Genomic DNA, 22,582 nt, shown 5'->3' on the forward strand with positions numbered 1-22,582 from the left:
TCACATTAAAAAAAAAACAAGATAATTTTTAATTTGGAGTTCGATATATTGCAAGCTAATGACCTCTTTGCGTGAGAGAGGTCCATGATTGGTCTCAAATCAAACTTGGGAATCGGGGTAAGTTTCTATGAGCTTATATTTAAGCAATACATGATCAAATTTATTTTAACTACTTATTTATAATAACTCCGATATAAACTAGCCACAAATAGTTGAATGTAAATTTTTTTTTTTTTTTTTGGTTTATGGTCGAAATCAAACTAAGGCAAGTAAAAAAAAATCATAATCATTTTTTTGAAACATTTGTAAATAATACCTGAATATACAAAACTTTGATTGTGATGAATAAATCTTTGCACAAGCGACAAAAATTAATTTCATGAACGATGTATTCCAGTGATTTATCAACAGTGGGCAATAATTTAATCCGCAAACCAAAAGATATGAGAGACTTTCTTTTTCTTTGTAACTTATCAGCAAACAACCTTAATTTGAGCTGAAACTGCCCATCCTTTAAAGTCTGCATCAGAATGATAAAGCGTGAAGATTACAAAACAAATGTAATAATAAAACAATACTACGAATGGGTTTCTACACTATTATTACATACCAGTCGCTTAAAGTATCTGGTTTGGGTGGATTTTTTGGCCCCCTCTTCCGAATCTGGTTTGGCATGATCTAGAGCCTGAGGAACGAAAATTCTTGTCACACTCGTGCAAACTTAGATTTCGAAGTACGACAGTGGGAAAAAAAGTATAAAATGCCAAAGCTTATGATATATGATTGCTTTCCTCAATGCTGGGAAATGCAAACTTAACAGCCTCCTTCATCAAGCAACTCACTACTCCTTCCAATGACTTTTACAAGATCCCATATTTTCAATGACAAAAACAATGCTAGATACATACCCTTCCTGTAGTTAAACACTAATTCTCAGCAGTTGCTTCTTTTTACTTTTTAGAAGTTGATTTTTGGTTTTTAAATTAGAGTTTAAACTCCATTTACTAAGTTTACATCATAGAACATGGAAATGAAACAGTGTGACAGGTACAACACACCAAAACTGCTAAATCGTCTATTTAGGGGCAACAACTAATTGACCCAGTTGCATGAAGCGAACTTATAAAAATGACATTTCCCTGGGTATCATAGAACAGTTTACATATTCATCTCTCTCAAACTCTAAGGAACTCAACATCAGTTTTACTTTTACAAGATCCAAAAGCTTGAGGTGCCAAATACCAAAAGAATGACCCAGAATCATCATTCAATTCCGCAAAATGAGACTCGAATATACCGGTCTTATAAACTTAATCAATCATTAATGAGAGATGATTTCTTCAATAACCTAGTTATGGAAAAGCAACATGCCTCGGGTTGGAGAATGGTCAGTAAGTAAGGTGAATCAAGGCTGTCATTATTGCGAACAATGGTCTGTTAGTAAGGTACTGACCAAAATCAAGAAAAGTACACCACCCTTAGACAAAATAATTTAGATTTAATAATTAAATAAAAGATGACAGGAGATAAAGAATTAATGTAGCAATGAAGATTGAAGACTCACTTCAGTGAGTAAAGAAGATAGGAGATAAAAAATAAATGTAGTGATGAAGATCGACGGGTGACTCCACGCGACATCTCATCCAGGTATGCACGAAACCTTCTGAGCACTGTTTAAAGAAGAAATCCGTGAGTCGTGACAGCATGCAAGTAGTACAGATATGTCATTTTAAAAAGACTTCAACCACATAATTTGAGCAGAAATGAAATTTTACAGAGTTTAACACAAGTTGCTGTGAAAAACTAAAAAGTGATGATTGTTTCGTAAACCAGGTCTTTCTTGCATATATCTATAAGATCATTGAAGAGTGAAGATGCTTTAGGTAAGTGCCTAATATGATTCTTGTTATAGTAATTAATTCCCCTGTCACTAAGCCTGGTTGATGCAGCTTGATCTCCATACCTTGTCCTGAAGTTCAACAGCTGTACCAGCTCTAGGAGTCCCAAATTGGCTAATTTTTAGTTCTCACTGTAATGACTGAACACAACATGCTGACAGACTCTAAAGTTCAAAAAATCAACTAAATTGTCGCGTTTAAATGGCACAACATACAAGCCTTTATCCCATTAAGTGGGGTCAGCTATACGGACCCCCCTACGTCATTGTGCTCTGTCTTCTATCGTATCCTCATCTATATTTAAATAATGCATATCATGCTTCATCATGATTATCCAAGTTATTGTATATAAATGAAGCAACAATAATAAAGAAATGGCATCAAATGAAATAATAGATCACAAATAAGGAAAATATTATTTGTGCGCAATCACAGCAAGTGACAGTAGTAATAAATATGCAAAGAAACATCATCAATTTTTCTTGCACTTTTTATGCTATTCACAGAAGGATTCTGAGCTTAAAATTGGAAATAAAGTACTAAAGTATATGGTACTTGAATATGTGTTTTCTTGTATTTGTCTTGCTCAGGCTAAAACCAAATAAATACCTTACTATTGATACATCAGCATCTGCCCTATTCTTCTGGAGGACTAGCTTTAGATTTTCCTACACACTGGACGTTATTTCCTAATAGGTCAAATAAGGCTCGGATTCAACTTCATGACCAGCGAACCGACCCCTAACTGCACCTAACAAAAGACCAGAAGATTGGTACTTCAGCTTAATTATTTACGCTCAATTTATCCTCTCCATATTCTCTCCTCTAAATTAAGTTTAATTATATAAATAATTTTAAACCTTCACAAATCTCTTTTTTTCACAAAGATTGGTATTTTAAAATATTCTCTCTACCAACATCATATTTGACAATATGGAGAGAAAGGAACGGATGCACTCTCTTCGAATTTTTATTTTGCAATTGAGTCAGGTTCTTTGATCGAGTCTTTAGAGAGGGTCAAATTGATTGCAGAAGACGAGGGAGTAGGTAGGGTAGTATTCGGTTAAATGGTGCAAGTTTTCTTGTGGATTGCAGTGCTTGGGAAATTACAGTCATATGAGATGTTGCAAAAAATGTTCTCTTCTTGTTCTTTTGGTCCAAATTGGTGTTTATGACGTCGGCAAGAGCATAATTGTCAAAAGCGAGAGGCTCAAAAAAACGATAAATTGTCGGGCTTAAAGCACAAAGCGAAGCACGCTTCACGGTAAAAAAACGCAATTTTCTGAGTCGAGGAATTTTTTGAATATCTCCTCGAGCAACAAATCTAAACAATTAGTTTGCACATAGAGTCCAGTACAAGTGTGAAAATCGGTTTTCCAAAAGACAACGTAAAAAAAGAAAGTAAATTTAATCAAACAAATTGAAAATATCTAACTCTTACTTGAAACTTGAAAGTAACATAAAATTAAAATATTACATGCATTGATATTGCAACTTGCATTATCTGTTTCAACTTGAATCACATTCTTTTCTCCAATGTGAAGCACAAAGTTAGAAAGCAACTCAAACATCTTGTCACCCATGTGATAATAACCCGTAGAATCAACTAATTCAATAAATACATTTCATCTTGGACCATTTACCAAAAAAATTTATAAGAGTCATATTCTCTTTATTCGTCCACTCATCTGCCATGATTGTGCACTCATACTTAGCATGAACTTTTTCATGGGATTTGAGAAGCAAGTAAGTATTTGCCAACTCTCTTTTCGAATACTTAACCTCACTTCATGATATGACAGAGGTTTCATTCCCAATCCATAACTCTAAATAGCATTGATACAATGCTCAAAAAAATCATATTTAATGGCATTAAAAGAATTCCAGCATCATACATCCATGTAGCAAATTTCTCAAACGCAATGTCTCTTAATATCTTTTTATTTTCATCAAACAGACTTTTATTTTTCGAACATCTTTGTTTGGCAATTTCATCATCTTTCATAAAATAAAGATTAATATGTCCGGTTTGCTTACACTTTTTACCCTGCACCGTAGGAGAGATACTTAAACCGGATATTGGTCGTTTCTCTTTCACTTTACTTTGAATATCATCTTCATTTTCTTCCAAATCAACAATATCATCAAAATCATGAATATCATTCATTTGATTATTCAAATTACTATTTTTTTCCATGAACTTTTCAATTTCTTCTTTAACATGCTTCGGACATTTTAAACAAGCTTTCACATTTCTATTGTCCACTACTAAATGTAGCTTGAGTCGATAATCTCACCATTTGTTATTTTACCACAAGAACAACACACAACATTTTGATTTTTAGGATTCGAAAGTGCTACATAATTCCAAGCAATATCCTTTCGATTTTATGGCATTGATGTAATTGACATAGTTAAAACAACAACAAAAAATCAATAACAATTACCTATTAAAATAAAACACAAAACAATTATATTTTGTTTTATAGAAATTCATAAAATTAGATTTTGGGCAGCAAAGAGGAGGGGCAAAGTGGGCGGAGGCCGGAGAGGCAAAGGTGAGACAGTGAGACATGAAGGAAGTGAGATGCGAGACAGCAAATCTGATGGTTTAGGGGCTTAATTTTTTTTGAACTTTTTTAAAAAAAGAGGCATGTGTTGCTTCTATGAAGCGCGCGCTTAGCGCCTCAGAGCGAGGCGCACACGAGTGACCACTTCTTCAATTTGCCGTGCTTCGGAGTTGCCCGAAGTGCTGGATTTGCGCTTAAACGACCAAGGCGCAAGCGACCGAGGCGAGCTTTTTTAACAACTATGGGCAAGAAAAGGAGACTCATGACCATTTGATCATCCATTGTCAATTTTTCACGTTGTCTTTGGTTTAAAGCTTTGACACAGTTCAGCTTGATTTGGGTCAAGATCAACTTGGGATTTATTCAAGGAGTATCTCGAACGTGAATTGGGGAGGAGTGGCAAATTTTTATGGAATTTGGCGGTTCACGGTTTGAGCTGGTCTATGTGAATGTAGAGGAATACGAGGATATTTGAATATCAAGAAGACTCGATTGAGGAGTGCTCGAACAAGATTAAACTCAGGGTTTCACGCTGGAGTTCGAGGATTGTAGAGTTTAAATAATTCTTGTTCTCATATTTGTATATGAATTGGGATCTAGTATTAAGTTAATCTATTTTGACTATGAATCTCACTTCGTCTTATGTGTACCTCTGGTTCGCATTTTGCAACTAATTTTATTAATCAACATAATATTGTTTCTTATAAATAAACACCAAACGCTAAGTTTAATTATAGCATGGAGACCCAAAGATCTTTAAAAAAACCCTGGTTAGCCCAATGTTATCTGGATGGCATCCCACATGTATACCAAAGAATTTTTACCATAATATGTTGCATGTGTCTATGCACTGCACAAAATTTATGCCAAGTACAAAGATGTCTTATCTTCTAACTTTGCAGTTTTCATATTTTCATTGATATTTGTTTCTTACATCCATAGAGAAAATAACACAATACTAAAGCTTTTGAATGTGCAGATTCCTACCTTGACATGATAACTCACGTAAGCATGAAATATCAGTAAACTCCAAACAGTTCTGTCCATCTTTCTTTCTTCCACATGATGCGGGAGAATGACTGTTACCCAGAAGAAATGAGAAATAATAAACAGAAAAAAATAGATAAATGTATCAGCTCAAAATTTAAGGCATTACCAAAACTAAAAAATCCAGCATTAGCTGATAATGATTCGCTGCAAGCTCCTTGCAATTCTTGAGGAGGTGAAGGGGACCACAGACAAGGAGGTGCATTACTAAATCCAGGAGTTTGCCTCGCTTCCACAAATTCCTGAATAATAACCAAGTGTATAGATTATTTAAGTAGCAAAAAAGAGTCAAATGGGAACACGCATAAGTGAAGCAAAAAAGTTTTAAGAGGACAAAGTACACTTCAAAGAAACAATATCACTTGTTCAATTGTTTGGGGTCAGGCAAGCTATCTCTAACCCATGACTCTATTTTAGTATTGCACTAACTTCAAAATAGCATGCATGTAGTAAAACATCAATACATTAATTTTATATTTGATCAATTTATACAATTATTTCGATTGAAATAAAATGTTCATTTAAATAACTGATTAAGTTTATTTAAACAATTATATTCTATCAATTTAAATAATTAAATTTATTACTTAATTTTCTGTAATAATAAAATCTACAACTGATATAATAAGTAATTACAGACTATAATTTCATATTAAGGTAATATATTAACTAATAAATTTAATTTGTTTACTTTAATCAATTAAATAAAAAAATTATAAAATAATAATTAATTCCATTAATTGTTAAATAAGTAAATTATTCAAAGTTAAAATTTTAAAAATAATCTAATGACATTATAGAAAATTAAACTTAAAGTTTATCACGATTAACTGTTATAATAATTAAAATAAAAACAAAAAATAGAAATGAATTAAAATGCTGATGCTTTTTAGCGTTGGCATTCCTCCAACCTAGCACAGAGGGTGGAGCACAAATCCAGGCACTATCTTACCACTAGGCGCTAAGATAGCATCCGGTTGGAGAATCTCTCAAACACATAGCAGCTAGAAATGTACATAAAAAATTGTCACTAAACATATAGATAATTCAACTTTTAGTCGACAGCAAGAAAATAAGGTACACTTCCTTAGAACCAAATTCATTTTTTGAGAATCTGACTAGAACAACAAGAATCTACAAAAAACAAGTGACCTGCCATGCAGGCATAGGCCTCTCTCATTTTAAAGTGCAACACTTCCAATTATAAATCTAGTGAGGAAGCAATAAAAAGACACATAATTATTTTTAGTGCTCACAATACAACAGATAAATCCAGATCCTATTTGAACTTGTATATGACTAACATTAGTAATCTGGCAGAGGCCTCTCCAATTTATAATGTACCAGATTCTGCATGTTAAAAATGTAAAGGACACAAACAATAAGTAAAAGTGTCCAACAGAACATTCAGGTTCTTCCATTTTACTTTCCCTACTTAGTTCAGAAGGAGATTGGAAGTGCAAGATGGGCAAAAAAGAAAAGAAAAGGCAAAAGCAAACAGATCAGAACATTAAAAATAGCATTTCCCAAAAATAAACCCAAGTACCAGTAGGAAAGAAGTAGCAAGAACAGTATCTACAGAATCCCTGAAATGGATGGGGAATATCAGTCACCTTTTCTGCCTGCAACCACCAGCCACATCCTATTCAGGTCCAACATGAATTGGGGCACCATAAGCTTTAATATAAGACTAGGTTTATCGATCTAGTTAGTTTCACAGGATGTACAAGTGCTTCAAGCAAGTCCAAGAAGGTTCTTATATTCATCATCTTAAACTAATAATGTTAATATGGTTGCATGTAGATGGTGGCAGAAAGCAAGTTGAATGTAGATTAGCATGAAAATAGAAGTGGAAGTGGAAAACATACAGGCTCCACAATAATGAGCTTAAACTAATAATGTTAATATGGTTTTCACAATTCACCAGCAGAATAAAAATGGTTAATACAAATTACCTGAGGAGAAACAAAAAATGCCTCATTTCGCCGATGTACAAGAGAAACAAGCTGATTTAAATCAGATCTAGCGGTCCTCAAGAAAAATCGTTTCAGAATTGCTCTCAGTGGGGCACCCAATACCACTTCCTGAATAGAATAAATCTTTACCAGGAGAGCCCGTTTATGTTTTGCAAAATCAACCTTAGATAATAAATAAGCCAGAATTCAAAATGAAAGGTACAGAATTCATGCATGCACATATTGAACATACATTAATAAGTTTCTGAAGGAGAATGAAATTGGCTGACATGAACTAAGAAAATTCGGGTATAGTAGGTGAAGTACAAGAGTAAGGACCCCTAATTTAAATTCCAAAACCAACATACATTGAGGACGGGGGGATGAAATTCATTTGTCAAAGTAAAGATCAAAACCCAACTTATATTATATATATACATATAATCATGTAGCATCTAAAAAAGAGGAGACTTCATGTGTTACTTTAGATTGCAGAGGATAAAGCAAATATTCTTTGTTCATTTGGGGGCAACTTAATACATTTATTTACTTCCAGAATGCAAGAGCCAAGATGTAACACACTGGTTTCATATTCTTTGATTAGTAACAGCACTTTATTTCAAATACTGGAGAATCTAAATCAACTTTAGTAAAAGGAACCATTAGGCATTTCCAGGCAGAATAGAAACATAGAATTACACCACAAATAATTGATACTTTTCTCCATAAAAGTAGGAATACAAGAGAAAAGGAAACCACTCGATCTTGATTCAATATTAGCAGAGGGAGTTGATTGTATAAAACAAAAAGATTTGTACTTTCTGGTATAAAATTTTCCAACCAGTATAAAGGGTAGGGTGTCACACAATCCTGACATCCGGGTCACGACCAATCCATAGGTCATGGCTTCAACCATCTTATTAGAGGCCCAGGTATCACTGTTTGTCTTGCAAGCATTTTCAGGGACTACTCAACTAGTCTAACATCCTCAAGACAAGTTGAAAAATAAGTTATAACCAAGGCTATAAATCATTTAAGCATACCTCCCACAGCCAATTTCAGGCAGGTATTAGCATGCAGTTATTAGTGTAGGAAATGGAGCATTTTTGCCTTCAATTCTCAAAAAGATAAACAATATCCTCGTTAGAAACAACATATGCTTTTAGTTGTTAGCTGTCAAAATTGAGAAACTACTTGTACACGAGGAAACAAGCAGAGTCACACTTATTCAACACTTCTAAAGTATTAGATTGATAACCACTTAAAAAGTTTCCTTGATAAGTTACTGTCTGATGTGTAACAACCCTTCTAACTAGAATTGTAGCAAATCCTTATTAAGTTAAAAAAAACGATCTTATCAATGCTCTTCTGCTTGATACACAATGCATTAAAATATTCTTACATTCGATTTCAGGAGATTTGAAGCAAACTTTGGTGTTTGGATTGAAAGGTCCCTTATTTGTGGCCAACCAATTAACTAAACGGTGGTGCAGTTGTTTTCCCAGGATCCAAATCCTCTCCGAATCACGTTAGATGCCAGAATAGCTAGTTTCTGTTTTTCTCAACATTTCTTTAGATTGTAAAAGTTTGTAGCAAAATTGCCATTGATGACTGCATGGAGGAATGCTTCAACACAGAATTGAAAAACATGTGTAAATGCAGGCAATAAAGGAAAGAATAGAGCAACTCGGAATTTATGAAACAGTATCTCTAAGAAGAATGTTGGAAAGCAAAAACAACCTTAGAAAAGATAACTGATAGTACCTTCATCTGCGGGGAGTTTTGACTTCTGACAACCTAAGTTTTACAGTGAGATTAAAACCATCTCTGGGAAGATCGAGAATTTGTAAGACCACACCATACGTGGCTTTGACAGCTCCTATGGCACCTGGAGGAAGCCCATTCAAAAATGTAATTTTCCGGAGGTGGAGTTGGTATCGATACATATAGAAACAAGATATTTGGGTTCTTCACATTTGCCTGCAAAGAAGTTTGGAATTAGAGATGGAAGGTCCACAGCCCTTGCACATGCAGAACTAGAAAAAAGCAATATATCATTATTTAAGTAGAAAGACATAATTTTTTTCGTCAATAACTTTCTATATGATGACAACATTCAACAGAGAATCCAATCAGACATGTATCACCTGAATATGATATCGGACATCATCAAATTGAACCCATTGGCAATCCAATTCAACTCCCTTCTCAAGACCGAAAGGGAATCAGCAAAATAACAAGATAATTAGGAATTGTGCATCATCATGAAGAAAAAAGAGCACTAAAACAGGTTAAGAATGCACAGGTGATTGTTTCTTACTTCCGAAGACTGTTTGACAAAATCTGGAGGAAATATCTGCTGGTAGACTGCAACAGTATCATGGAATTTTTGGCTCCCTAAATCGTCAACCCCTTTAGAAATTATAGATAGGAATCTTATTGCTTCAGCTGCAAACCAAGCGTCCGAGAACAGTAGGAATCAGCAAGCGCCGGGTATGGTTAACATCAGCGAGACCGATCGTAATTCGTACATAGGGTCTGTGGTGCACTTTGTCCCATTTTTTTAAAAAAAATTATCATTAAAAGTTATAAATATTACGTAATTAATATATTTAGATTTTAAATATTATTATAAAAAATTATTATGTGAAAAATGTTTATTTCTTCTGCCTCGAATCGATTTTGTTATCATCACATTTCATATATTGATTGAATGAAATTACTGTTAATAATAGAAAAAATTGAAAAATCATATATTATTTTGTTACTAAAATTTAAAGAATAAGTAAATATTTTTCAAGAAGTAAATTTTTTTGTCATTTATCAGATAAATAAATTTTGATTAAAAATTTTAATTAAAAAACAATAACACCAACTAAAAAAATAAAATAACAATATTATTATTATTATATCTTGTTTTTTTTTTTTATCTTTTGATTGATATGGTTTTGTTCTTGGTCAACGGTCGTGGGGTTTTTTTTTAAAAAAAAAATCGTTGGAATTATTCAAGAGGAATCGAGTATATTAAAACAGTTTAATTCTAAATATGTTTTTATGGTCTCAAAATCAAAGAGTAAATTTACTATGATATTTCTTTTTAACGTTTTTAAAACTGTTGTTTTAAGGGCAAAAACCAAGCCGTAATTTATTAGTGAAGGGGCATATATGTATCTCACATAAAATGCTACACATTTTTTTTTTATTTGAAACGATTGCTAAAGTATTTAGTTAGGATTAAACTTAATAGGCGTACATCTGTCCGATGTATTCAATTGACGAGGATTATCAATTAATTTAACATGCATGTTATATTAAACATAGCGTTAGCATATGTTAATTAATTCCTTATTTTGAATAATATTCCTGTCTGTGGTTGATGATGGCTGCTTTCAACTCATACAATGTTTACTGGTAATTACAAGGCCGAGACAAGAAAGTGGACTACCTAGCTTGTAGCCAAGAGTACAGCTTGTACATATGCACATAAATGAACCTAGTCGAATTGAATGTAAATGTGATTGAGATTGAAATTTGAATGTAATTGGAAGAAAGAAGGGAGTAGTTTGGGCTCGTCCGATCTTTCTGTCTGTACAATCCATATATCATGTATTCACTAAGTGGAGGACTGCATCACTGAACATGCCACCGCTTGCGCCCAATGCCTCAACTTTGTCTTCACTTGTTCAGGGTCGTCACCTGATCGATCGATCGATCATCGTCATATTCATTAATTCTAATATATATATATATATATATATATATATATTTAAAGACAACTCCATTTGATTTCTAAAAAATGGATCGAACCTGGGTTGCATATCTTCCAGGTGGAATCAACGTCGCTTCTCGGGCTCCCAAGTGATGAGGAATGGCCTCCGAGGGACGAAGAGGAGGTAGTAGATACGCCTGATGCCGAGCCACTGCTCGCGGGGCTCGAGATGGGACTGGTTGCAAACTGCCTATTCACAGCAAAATAAAGGTCTAGGGCAGGAATGGTGTTGCATAGCTTCTGCCCATCCTCTTCATTAAAGCCAAAACCTAGTTCTATGCAACCTTTCAGCTCATTCAAGTCCTCATCCGTGAGATTTTTACGCCTTTCTTGGCAGAGGAACTGGAGGCGACGCCTCTCCCAGGCCATGTCTCTAGGGACTTCACACATGGACATCTGCTTGGACAATCTTTTCTTGGTTTTAGGGGTCGTCCAGAAAGGTGGTGCGTGCTCTAAACGTTGCAACTCGTCGCTTTCGTCAGATGCACATGAAGATGATGATGATAACGTCGCGGTTGCCAATGTAGTCTCATTTACGGTCTCTCCCATATAAATTTATGTTACTAGCTAGCTAATTTTGGTCGATATAATTGGAAATTAACAAACAAAAAAGAAGATGCAAATGCGTGGGCACGGCGAGGAGGGCAGGGAACCTCCTCGTACCGTGGTGGTGTTGGAAGGGGGCCGGTATCGTCTTCAATCAAGTTTTCCCTATAGGGGTGATTTTGTTTGATTTGATTTTTCCTGTAATCTGTAAATGATTAATGGGTGGGGTTGGAAGAGCGCTTAAATGGAAACAATATTGGGAGAGGAAGCCCTTTATTTTCGGTGATTCTTCCCCTCCCCCCATCTCTAAGGAATTCAATTCTTTGTAACCTTAATTTTTTTTCTAATTTAATAAATGATTGTAAATCAGCAACTTAATTACCCACAGTTTAATAAACATGGATATCCACAAAAAGACTGTCTCATTCTGAACCCGACTAATGAAGAAAAAAATATTATTATTTTTTCTGACGGAAAACCATCCAATAGAAAACCTATTTTTATAAGTCATAGCATATTTATAGCACCTACCGGGGTATATATAACATAATAACGAGTCCTTGAATTCATCAATTGTACGCATCTTAAGGATATTCATTTGTTTCGCATATTTTTAAGTTAGTCTAATGAATAATTTTAATATTATTGTTCATGACAACTCATGTTATACAGTATACATTCCTAGTGAAAGAAAATAGTCGAGTTGTCTTAGTGAAAACCTCGACAAAATCAATGGAGAAGGTCTTGGTACTGCTCAGTTACTTAGAGGGCACGTACATAACCAGCGAATTTAGGATTACTTGATTACCAGTTTGTGTTGTGTGAATATAACAAACAAACTGATCACGAGCCAAAGACACAAAATATGTAACAGATAATATCAATGATAGTACCTAAGAATCGCTTCCTTTTTCTTTCTTCCTGTAAATGCAAACCTGCAGGGCGGTTTTGAATATTGCTAATCGAGTTTTAATTTGTACCGGTCTAAATCATGTAGTTAATTACTATCGCCTTTTCATTTATTTTTTGTTAAGTTTAAATTACCCCAAATTTTACCAACTATAGAAGAATGCCAACGAATTTATCGATTCGTTGGTAAGTTCTTGGCTAGTAATACTCAAGATGATGGCTCAGAAGATTGAATATATCGATTCGTTGGTAAAAGTGACTTTGCACTCAACGTAGAAAGATCAAGATTCTAAAATACATTAAATAACGAAACTTCATCACGTGTGTGGGGCCCGCGTTCAACGACGGTTTGTGAAAATCCGTCGCAAATAGCGACGGTTGTTTTTCACAAACCGTCGCTAATTATCCAATTTTTTTTTAAAAAAAACTGACACAGAGGCGTTCAGTTGTTTAAACGCCCCACACCCTCTCTCATGTGAGTGGGCGTCATTGGAGAGTGGGTGTTAAATGGGTGACACCCATTTAACACCCATTGTGCCCATTTAACAATAATTGTGGGTGCCCTAATAGGGACTATTTTGGAAAGGATGAGGTGTCTTCTATCTTATCATGAGGTACCTAAATCTTTTTGGGCTGAGGCTTCCCACACAACCTTTTTTTTATCAATAGAAGTCTCTCAGTCCCACTAGGATTCATGACTCCTATGGAAAAGTGGGCAAGGTCATCCCCACACTTGAATGATCTAAAGGTATTTGGATGTGCAACATGTGTACATTTCAAGAAGGCCAAGTTAGATGTCAGGGCACTAAAATGCATATTTCTAGGATATCCCTAGGGCATCAAAGGCTACAAGCTTTGGTGCATAAAACCAGGAAGCCAAATGACCATTGTCACTTTCAATGAGGATTTGTTTCTTAGACTCTCACTGTTGAAAGAAAATAATTTGAGAAGCTAGAATCTCCTTTAAAAGTTTATCTTTGTCTCAAATTATATTTATTAGTGCAACTAATCACTGGATTCTGTGCTGTTTCAGTTACGTGAAAAGTTTGGCAGAGCAGTGGAATGTCACAAAGCCAGAGTGAATTCCAGAAATGTAGAGGGAGGAAGTTATCGGAGGATGTGTTGAGTATGATTTAAGAGCTCTTGAGATTCCATACCTCCTATTTTTTTGTCTGGAAACGCTACTAGCAGCAAGGTTTAGATATGGATATGGATACAGAAAATAGAATCGCTGACATGCTTTTGAATGAGGCTGTGGAATTGTAGTGCCAAGCTCAGACGGCCGGTGTTCTTGCTTGTTTTGGCAGCCCACCGTTAGGAGTAGACCAAAGTCAAATGTTCTTGGGGTGCAACAAGGATAACTTTAATTTCGAATCTATTGGATGGATATTATCAAATCAGCAAGGACCATAAACATTTATTAGATTTTCTATGAATCTAGTTTTAACTTGTTTTCATAACATTACATTTGAGAAATCATAGTTACTGACTCACGGGCTATCTATATATGGGGTTTTACAGATGAAAGGTTTGTTATTTGTATTTACTTGAATTTTCACGTGTGACGGCATGGTTGTGATAATGGGGAAGAATAAAAATACGGTTTTATGTAAATCTACGCAAAGCCACTGCAGTCAAATCTGTCCGTGACACGTACCAAACAAGGAGCCAGAAATTCCCTTACAACATCTAAATTGAATGATACCAAGCAGTCTTTAAAACAAAAACAATAAAAGAAGAACACCTATATACCATCACAAAAAAAGATTCAAGAGAGTGGTCAAACAAATACGATACCATTCGCCTGGATAGTATCAAGAACAATTGCAAGCCTTCCCTCGACACGTTCGTTCATCTTGAGCTCGTACGACATGGCAAACACATCGGCTTCCTTGGATCGCTCAGCAATCAACTTGCCGATGACCCTGCAGGCTTCGTTGTCCGTTAGGGAAGGCAACGTGTTCCTCAGATCCTTGGCATTCGTAGTTGCGACTGATATGACTTTGCTAGTTCCTCGGTGCATTACTTTGGCATGGACAAAGCGTTTGGAAAAGAATACGTTCAGCAAGAAGGGTCGCATGTACATATCTGTCCTTTGTTTCCATGATTTTCTGTTGGGTTTCTTGGCAGCTTCACCACGGGATCTCCTCGTCCAAGCTGCTTCAACAACAAATCCCTACGTGTACATAGTGAAGGAAATACTTAATCCAAAGAAACTGAGATGTGCATAAACGCTAAATTTTTGGATTACAAAACCTTGTATGAAATATCCACATGTATATGCTAGCCCCTATGAACCCAAGAAACCAAATATGAACAGAAGAAGTTCTTAACAAACCAAATAGAGCCAATTAAGTTAAATTTAATCCGTACGGAACAAAAAAAATGAATCTAAATACGGTAAAATCAAACCTGAGAAAGATTGCGAGTTGAAATGAAATGGTGGGCGTCGATTTTGATGTTTGGAAGAGAAGAAGACCACGAAAGAGAGGTGGGTCCATGTCTTCTACACCCAAAGAGGTCAGAGGAAAGAGGGATAGAGAATGGTGCAGTAGAGGTAGCAGATATGGAAGCCGCCATTCCTCCTCCTCCGACGGAATTGTCTAAGTTCCAGATACGTCCTCGCTCGCTCGCTCGCTCTTTGGGCTTTTAACTTTCGAGCCCATTTCTTATCTTAGCAAAAATCATAATTTTTTTCTAAAAAATACTTCAGCTTTTTTGTGGCTTTACATGGATGCATTAAAATACCTGGCCAAAAAATAGTAAGCTTATTTTATTGATTTTTAATTAATATTCTTATTAAAAAAAATTATGTACCAAATTTGTTTGTGAAGTGTTGAGCAGGCTAGTTTGATTGACAATTTCTCAATTCATTAACATGACTGACTCGTCCTACCTTGTCTAACAATAGGTTTCGACGAGTTGTGCTCAGACTCGTCTCAATACGCCAAATTACATATAAAATTGATTAAGCTCTTCGGATTGGCCTGTTCACCGTCTGAAAACTGTTTGGTTGGTTGGTAATTTTCTAAACCAGTCAAAAAGGTAGCCCTCCCTGGTAGCCTGTTTTGTCATATCGTATTTTTGTAATTTTGTTATTTGCCATATATTTAGCTATGATTTATCTTATTTTTTCATATTTTGGTTGGATGATTTAATTACATAATTACATCTCAAGTCTCGGATTCAATATTTTTAATATGTTTGTTGATTTAGAGACTTAAAAGTTAATTCGACTTCGGTTATGTAAAAAAACAACCAAATTTAAATATGTATGGTTTCAATTCACAATTTTAACTTGAATAAAATTTTGTTGACAATTATCATTATTTTCATTATCATGTGAAGATGTTGAGTTTTTTTTAGTCAAACGAGTTAATATACTTCGATTTCACAAAACAATAAAATATATTATCTATTATTAGAGTAGGTCTCTTGTGAGACGGTCTCACGAATCTTTATCTGTGAGATGGGTCAACTCTACTGATATTCACAATAAAAAGTAATACTCTTAGCATATCAAGTAATATTTTTTTCATTGATGACCCAAATAAGATATCTGTCTCACAAAATACGACCCATGAGACCGTCTCACACAAGTTTTTGCTCTATTGTTATTATAAATGTGTTAGTTTTCATTGTTTGTTTACTAAATTGCCCCCATGTTTTAAGTTTGTCTTTTGATATGTCATATCATTGTCTTTTGATATCGCTATGATTATTTTGTCATTTGTCTATTTAACTTTGAGTTTTCTTATTTTTTTTGTTTACGGTTGGGCGGTTTAATTACAGAATTACATATCAAGGTTCAATCTTTGCATCACGCGTTCACTAATTCGAAACTTAAATTGAAAGTAATATTTTGACTCGAACGTTTTCGAGATGCCAGTAATAACCAACGAATGACAAGTGTTTTTCCTTGTATGGATCCTATTTCAATGAAAAGTTGATGAGTCGATTAACTTATATGTTGTAATTTTGTTATTTGTCATATATTTATTTAGTTTTGAATTATCTTATTTCTTCATTTTTTGGTGGACTATTTAATTACATAATTACATCTCAAGTCACGAGATTCAATCTTTTTATTATATCTATTGATTTGGAGACTTGGAAGTTATACGAATTCGGTTATGTTAAAAAAACCATATTTAAATATATATATATATATATATATATATATATATATATATATATATATGGTTTCAATTTATAACTTTAAATTAAATAAAATTTTGATGATAATGATCATTATTTTCATTCTCATATGAAGGTGTTGAGTTTTTTTAAGTAAAATGAGTTAATATACTTCGATTTCTCAAAACAATCAAAATAGGAGAAATTATCTATGTATAATTAATGTGTATTCTTCATTTTTATTCATCTATTTTTTATTTGTTGGGTACATAGATTTTTATGTTAATAATGATATATATAACTTTTTGAGTATTCTCACGAATCTTTATCTGTGAGACATGTCAACCCTACCGATATTCATAATAAAAAGTAATACTCTTAGCATAAAAAGTAATATTTTTCATGGATGACCCAAATAAGATATACATCTCACAAAATACGACCTGTGAGATCGTCTCACACAAGCTTGAATCACGAAGTTGCATTCACATGCATTAGATTTTGTCATATTTATTATAAACAATAAATTTATCCTTAATATATATGTAATGTCCGAGATTTTGATTCTATTAATCTGAGATTATTGATTATGAACTGATGTGATTATAGCCGGGCCATTCCGAGACCAGATTGGGCAAAGCATATGAATTGTACAAGTTTTGGACAGAACTATTGGCGCCCGAGCGGCAGAAAGTGACCGCCCGAGCGCCAATGTCTAACAAAATATGCTTCGGACAGAAGATGTGGCGCCCGGGCGGTAGTTTTTGACCGCCCGAGCGCCAATGATTAATCGTGAGGGCAGAATCTCCCGCGCCTGGGCGGTAAGTTTTAACCGCCCGAGCGCCGAGCAAGCGTCCTGGCGGAAATTTATGACCGCCCGATCGCCAATCAATATGAATGAAAAATGTGACACGTATCTTACACATGCAAGGTGATATATATATAAGTTCTTTCCTTCAGAATTCATTAGAGACGAAGAAGGGAAATCGAGAAACCTTTCAGAAAATCCTTACGCCATTATATTTTGATCCGACCGTCTGATTTTCAATCCGACTTCAGTACTGAGTTTCTATCGACTCAGGCTTCAACTGGACGTAAGTTTTCTTATGTTCTGATATGATTTGAAAATATGATGTTGAAGGAATCAGATATGATTCATATATAATGTTTTCGATATGTTAGACGTCGTATAATCGGAACCGGATTGAAGAACGGATACCGTATAGAATTGTTATGAATTTCAGAGTTGATTTGACTGAGATGTGATATCAGATTTGTATCGTTATTGATTATGAGTTGTGGGAATTGATATCTGATTGATTTATATTGCTGGGTATATTGAGATTGTACAGTTATGCTGTTGAAACAGAATTTGATTGAGTTCTGATTATATCCAGTATTGACTGAGTGGGGTATTGATATTGTATTTCTTGTTATTGTCATTGTCAGATTGAGTATTGACAGATTTGAGTTCGAGACTTCGACAGAGTCAGATTGACAGAGAGAAAGGTATAAATCAATGTTGATTCGGGATTGCACAACTCGAGTTAGATTTGACTTGAGTTTCCCAAAATCACATACTGAATGATTATTGCATTGATATTTGCAATTCTTGATATTGATATGCTGAGTCTATTGATCTATAGCAAAGCATGAGTTAGAGTTGGGCAGATCCGCCTAGTCTTTGGCATAATCGCCATGGCAGAACCGCCAAGTCACTGGACTTTTGGATATATATCGATATACTGAGGAGAAGACCGACTCCTATTGTAGATCTTCGATATAGACAGCCAAAGTCTGAGACTAAGAACGTACCACCATCTAACTGGGGTAAAGTAGATGGGAGAACGTTGCGTTCTTATTCAGATCGGGATCCCTAGATTAGAGATGAGTCGAGTCTGAGACGACGAGTCTAGAGTTGATTTACAGTTTTATATCGATACATGTCTTTCATATTTGATACAAGCTATTGATATGTGCTTCATGCTTTTATATATATGTTTTTATATGACTGCATGTTTACATTGTTTATACTGAGATTGTATTTCTCACCGGAGTTATCCGGCTATTGTCTTGTTTGTATATGTGCATGGCAACAAGTGGGACAGGATCAGGGTCACGAAGAGAATGAGAGATTCAGGATTAGCGTGGAGATCCGGACTTAGAATAGCTTGACTTTCAGTACTTGATGTAGTGGCTGAACTCTAGTTGCGATAAACATATGTTGTACATGATTTGTACTTTATGTTGATATTTATATCAGATTGATTTCTTTACGTTTCCGCATTTGTATTTAAAAATAAATAAATAAAAAAATTTAGACCCAAATTAATTAAATGATCCTAATAATGATTAAGAAGATGAATTAGGTTTGGGTCCCCACAATATATGTCTTCTTGTTATTTTATTTTGTATATTTCGTTAAATTGTTCAGGAATTCAATATATAATATTGTCATTTAGATTTGAGTCAACTGAAATATAATGTCATTTAAATTAAAATATATTCAAAGTAAATTATTTATCACAAAATTTTTAATTTTCATAATTCTCTTATTAGAATTCACAACATTTTTAATTAATACTCTTACTAAAAAAATAAACTTTTTAAAAATCGTATTTTTATTCCATTCGAATATGTGATATTTTATCAACAAAAATTTGCTTAGTTTTTTTTATGTTTTTTTCTTGTAAATTCTGATGATACTCTCATAAGAGCCCGGGTCATGGATGACCCGGGATAACAAATGGATTCCCAAATCAGGGTCATTATGCATGATGGATTTTTCTGAAGCCAGGCAGGTGCAAGCTCAGGCTCAACTCTCCGGGCAACCAGAAGTCCGAGCTCTCATATAAGCTCTCGGGAGGCATTCTACCCAGGCTACCTCGATATCAGTGCCGCACTCAAATGCTATCTTATCTGTCAGAACTACAGGGGTTTGGCGTGTCAGAAAAGCTATCAGAGGTAGGGTGACTTGACATGAAGTCAACATCAAAGGCTATGAGTGGTAGGTGTACGCGCAAATCGAGGTAATCCTTGATTTTCCTTCCTATAAATAGCAGGTATGCATCTCATTTAAAGGACTCTGTATCTTTGAACTCTCAAGCACACATATATTCTCACATATATTGCTTGTGTTCTTCCTTCTTCACCTGCTGACTTAAGCATCAGAGTGGCCACGTCGGACACCCCTCCGGCGCCCATTCACGAGTTATTTTCTTATTTGCAGGTCACGATCGAAGCCATCTACTTTGCTCATTTTCCTGAACAACATTATTGATTCGATCCGGTGGAGCACCCGACCCTGCTCATCCATTTCACCAGGATCACATCATTGGCGCCGTCTGTGGGAACTTGAGCTCAAGACGTAGATATGGTTTCCATTCAAAAGTAAGTTCGACCTTGCTCGGCACCTCAGTAAGCCCAACTCTGCTTGGCAAACATACAAGTCCGACCAGCTCGGCACTCAGATCTTATATGTGGATTTCATATGGGCTCAAAGCTCAGCAGCTATCCCGGATTGGCATGAAGAGCATTTGCTATGCACTCATTAGCATACAGCTATATTATTCACCTAATTTAGCTCAACCAGAGAAGTTTCACTCTACCGAAAATGAATCCAGATTCAATATTTCCAGGTTAGTGATTTGATTTTTAATAAAAATAATATACCAGGAGGAACAAAAAAGTTAAAAGCCCGGGAGGTATGAGGCCCCGGCACATTATCTTAAGTCCGGGAGGTATGAGGCCCCGGCACATTCTCTTAAGCCCGGAAGATATGAGGCCCCGACACATTATCTAAAGTCCGGGAGGTACGAGGCTCCGGCACATTCTTGAAAGTCCAGGAGGTATAAGGCCCCAGCACATTATCTAAAGTCCGGGAGGTACGAGGCCCCGGCACATTCTTGAAAGTCCGGGAGGTATGAGGCCCCGGCACATTATCTTAAGTCCGGGAGGTATAAGGCCCCGGCACATTCTCTAAAACCCGGGAGGTATGAGGCCCCGGCACATTATCTTAAGTTCGGGAGGTATGAGGCCCCGGCACATTCTCTTAAGCCCGGGAGGTATGAGGCCTCGGCACATTATCTAAACTCCGGGAGGTACGAGGCCCCGGCACATTCTTGAAAGTCCAGGAGGTATGAGGCCCCGGCACATTATCTAAAGTCCGGGAGGCCCCGGCACATTCTTGAAAGCCCGGGAGGTATGAGGCCCCGGCACATTATCTTAAGTCCGGGAGGTAGGAGGTCCCGGCACATTATTTAAAGTCCAGGGCTCCGTACCGTGGCTCGGGGCTCCGCACCTCGACCAATCTAAGTCCAGGGCTCCGCACCCTGGCTCGGGACTCCGCACCTCTACCAATCTAAGCCCAGGGCTCCGTACCATGGCTCGGGGCTCCACACCTCGACCATTATCTCAGTCCAGGGCTCTATACCCTAGCTCGGAGCTCCGCACCTCGACCATTATCTAAGCCCAGGGCACTACATCCTGGCTCGGGGCACCACACCTCGACCATTCCCAAGTCCCGAGACATGCTCTTCGGCCAAAGGCTCTGCACTTTGGTTATTGATAAGCCCAGGGCACTACACCCTGGCTTGGGATACCATACCTCGACCATTCCCAAGTCCCGGGACATGCTCCCAGGCCCAAGGCTCCGCACCTTGGTTATTGATAAGCCCAGGGCTCCATACCCTGGCTCGGGGCTCTGCACCTCGACCATTATCTAAGCCCAGGGCACTACACCCTGGCTCGGGGCAACACACCTCGACCATTCCCAAGTCCCGGGACATGCTCCCCGGCCCAAGGCTCCGCACCTTGGTTATTGATAAGCCCAGGGCTCCGTACCCTGGCTCGGGGCTCTGCACTTCGACCATTATCTAAGCCCTGGGCTCTATACCCTGGCTCGGTGCTCCGCACCTCGACCATTATCTAAGCCCATGGCACTACACACTGGCTCGAGGCACCACACCTCCACCATTCCCAAGTCCCGGGACATGCTCCCCGGCCCAAGGCTCCGCACCTTGGTTATTGATAAGCCCAGGGCTCCGTACCCTGGCTAGGGGCTCTGCACACACCCTGGCTCGGGGCTCCGCACACACCCTGGCTCGGGGCACCATACCTCGACCATTCCCAAGTCCCGGGACATGCTCTTCGGTCCAAGCCTCCGCACCTTGGTTATTGATAAGCATAGGGCACTACACCTTGGCTCGGGGCACCACACCTCGACCATTCCCAAGTCCCGGGACATGCTCCCCGGCCCAAGGCTCCGCACCTTGGTTATTGATAAGCCCAGGGCTCCGTATCCTGGCTCGGGGCTCCGCACCTCGACCATTATCTAAGCCCAGGGCTCCGTACCGTGGCTCGGGGCTCCGCTCCTCGACCATTATCTAAGCCCATGGCGCTACACCCTGGCTCGGGGTACCACACCTCGACCATTCCCAAGTCTCGGGACATGCTCCCCGGCCCAAGGCTCCACACCTTGGTTATTGATAAGCACAGGGCACTACACCCTGGCTCGGGGCACCACACCTCGACCATTCTCAATCCCGGGAGACAGCAGGCCCCGACACATTATTCAAAGTCCGGGAGATATGAGACCCTGACATATTATCTAAAGTTCGGGAGACACGAGGCCCCGACACATTATTCAAGTCCGGGAGACACGAGGCCCTGACACATTATTCAAAGCCCAGGAGACACGAGGTCCCGGTATATTATCTCAAATATATGAGACATGAGACTCCGACACCTCAT

General features: G+C 37.0%; 3 protein-coding genes across 4 annotated transcripts; all 3 read right to left on the bottom strand.

Moving 5' to 3' along the window:
- Positions 1–255: 255 nt before the first annotated feature.
- LOC142540022 (actin-related protein 2/3 complex subunit 2A-like) lies at positions 256–9,358 on the bottom strand. 2 transcript variants are annotated; one of them, XM_075645865.1, is made up of 6 exons: positions 9,235–9,358; positions 7,471–7,653; positions 5,625–5,757; positions 5,456–5,547; positions 611–685; positions 256–520 (listed from the first exon to the last, which is right to left on the bottom strand). In XM_075645865.1, the coding sequence occupies exons 1-6, from the start codon at positions 9,238–9,240 to the stop codon at positions 287–289; spliced, it is 723 nt and encodes a 240-aa protein (XP_075501980.1). In that variant the 5' UTR covers positions 9,241–9,358; the 3' UTR covers positions 256–286. The 2 variants fall into 2 exon arrangements, 1 of the variants encoding a protein (XP_075501980.1); XR_012819006.1 differs by lacking the exons at positions 256–520; positions 611–685 and adding exons at positions 1,564–1,670; positions 2,508–2,649.
- A 1,464-nt stretch (positions 9,359–10,822) lies between these two features.
- LOC142538373 (uncharacterized) lies at positions 10,823–12,124 on the bottom strand. The gene is made up of 2 exons (XM_075643705.1): positions 11,248–12,124; positions 10,823–11,166 (listed from the first exon to the last, which is right to left on the bottom strand). The coding sequence occupies exons 1-2, from the start codon at positions 11,786–11,788 to the stop codon at positions 11,084–11,086; spliced, it is 624 nt and encodes a 207-aa protein (XP_075499820.1). The 5' UTR covers positions 11,789–12,124; the 3' UTR covers positions 10,823–11,083.
- Positions 12,125–14,323: 2,199 nt separating this feature from the next.
- Positions 14,324–15,362, bottom strand: LOC142540023 (uncharacterized). Its single transcript, XM_075645866.1, has 2 exons — positions 15,107–15,362; positions 14,324–14,870 (listed from the first exon to the last, which is right to left on the bottom strand). The coding sequence occupies exons 1-2, from the start codon at positions 15,272–15,274 to the stop codon at positions 14,475–14,477; spliced, it is 564 nt and encodes a 187-aa protein (XP_075501981.1). The 5' UTR covers positions 15,275–15,362; the 3' UTR covers positions 14,324–14,474.
- Between the last annotated feature and the right edge of the window lie 7,220 nt (positions 15,363–22,582).

Source organism: Primulina tabacum, chromosome 3 (assembly GCF_025594145.1).
Source record: "Primulina tabacum isolate GXHZ01 chromosome 3, ASM2559414v2, whole genome shotgun sequence".
Taxonomy (NCBI): Eukaryota; Viridiplantae; Streptophyta; class Magnoliopsida; order Lamiales; family Gesneriaceae; genus Primulina; species Primulina tabacum.

Coding starts and splice junctions, on each gene's coding strand:
- LOC142540023 (XM_075645866.1), bottom strand. CDS start 15,274: ATGGCGGCTTCCATATCTGCTACCTCTACTGCACCATTCTCTATCCCT. Junction 14,871..15,106: donor CAACTCGCAATCTTTCTCAG/GTTTGATTTTAC, acceptor ATGTACACGTAG/GGATTTGTTGTTGAAGCAGC.
- LOC142538373 (XM_075643705.1), bottom strand. CDS start 11,788: ATGGGAGAGACCGTAAATGAGACTACATTGGCAACCGCGACGTTATCA. Junction 11,167..11,247: donor TTTTTTAGAAATCAAATGGA/GTTGTCTTTAAA, acceptor TCGATCGATCAG/GTGACGACCCTGAACAAGTG.
- LOC142540022 (XM_075645865.1), bottom strand. Junction 5,758..7,470: donor CATTTTTTGTTTCTCCTCAG/GTAATTTGTATT, acceptor GTTATTATTCAG/GAATTTGTGGAAGCGAGGCA. Junction 5,548..5,624: donor TGCTGGATTTTTTAGTTTTG/GTAATGCCTTAA, acceptor TCTGGGTAACAG/TCATTCTCCCGCATCATGTG.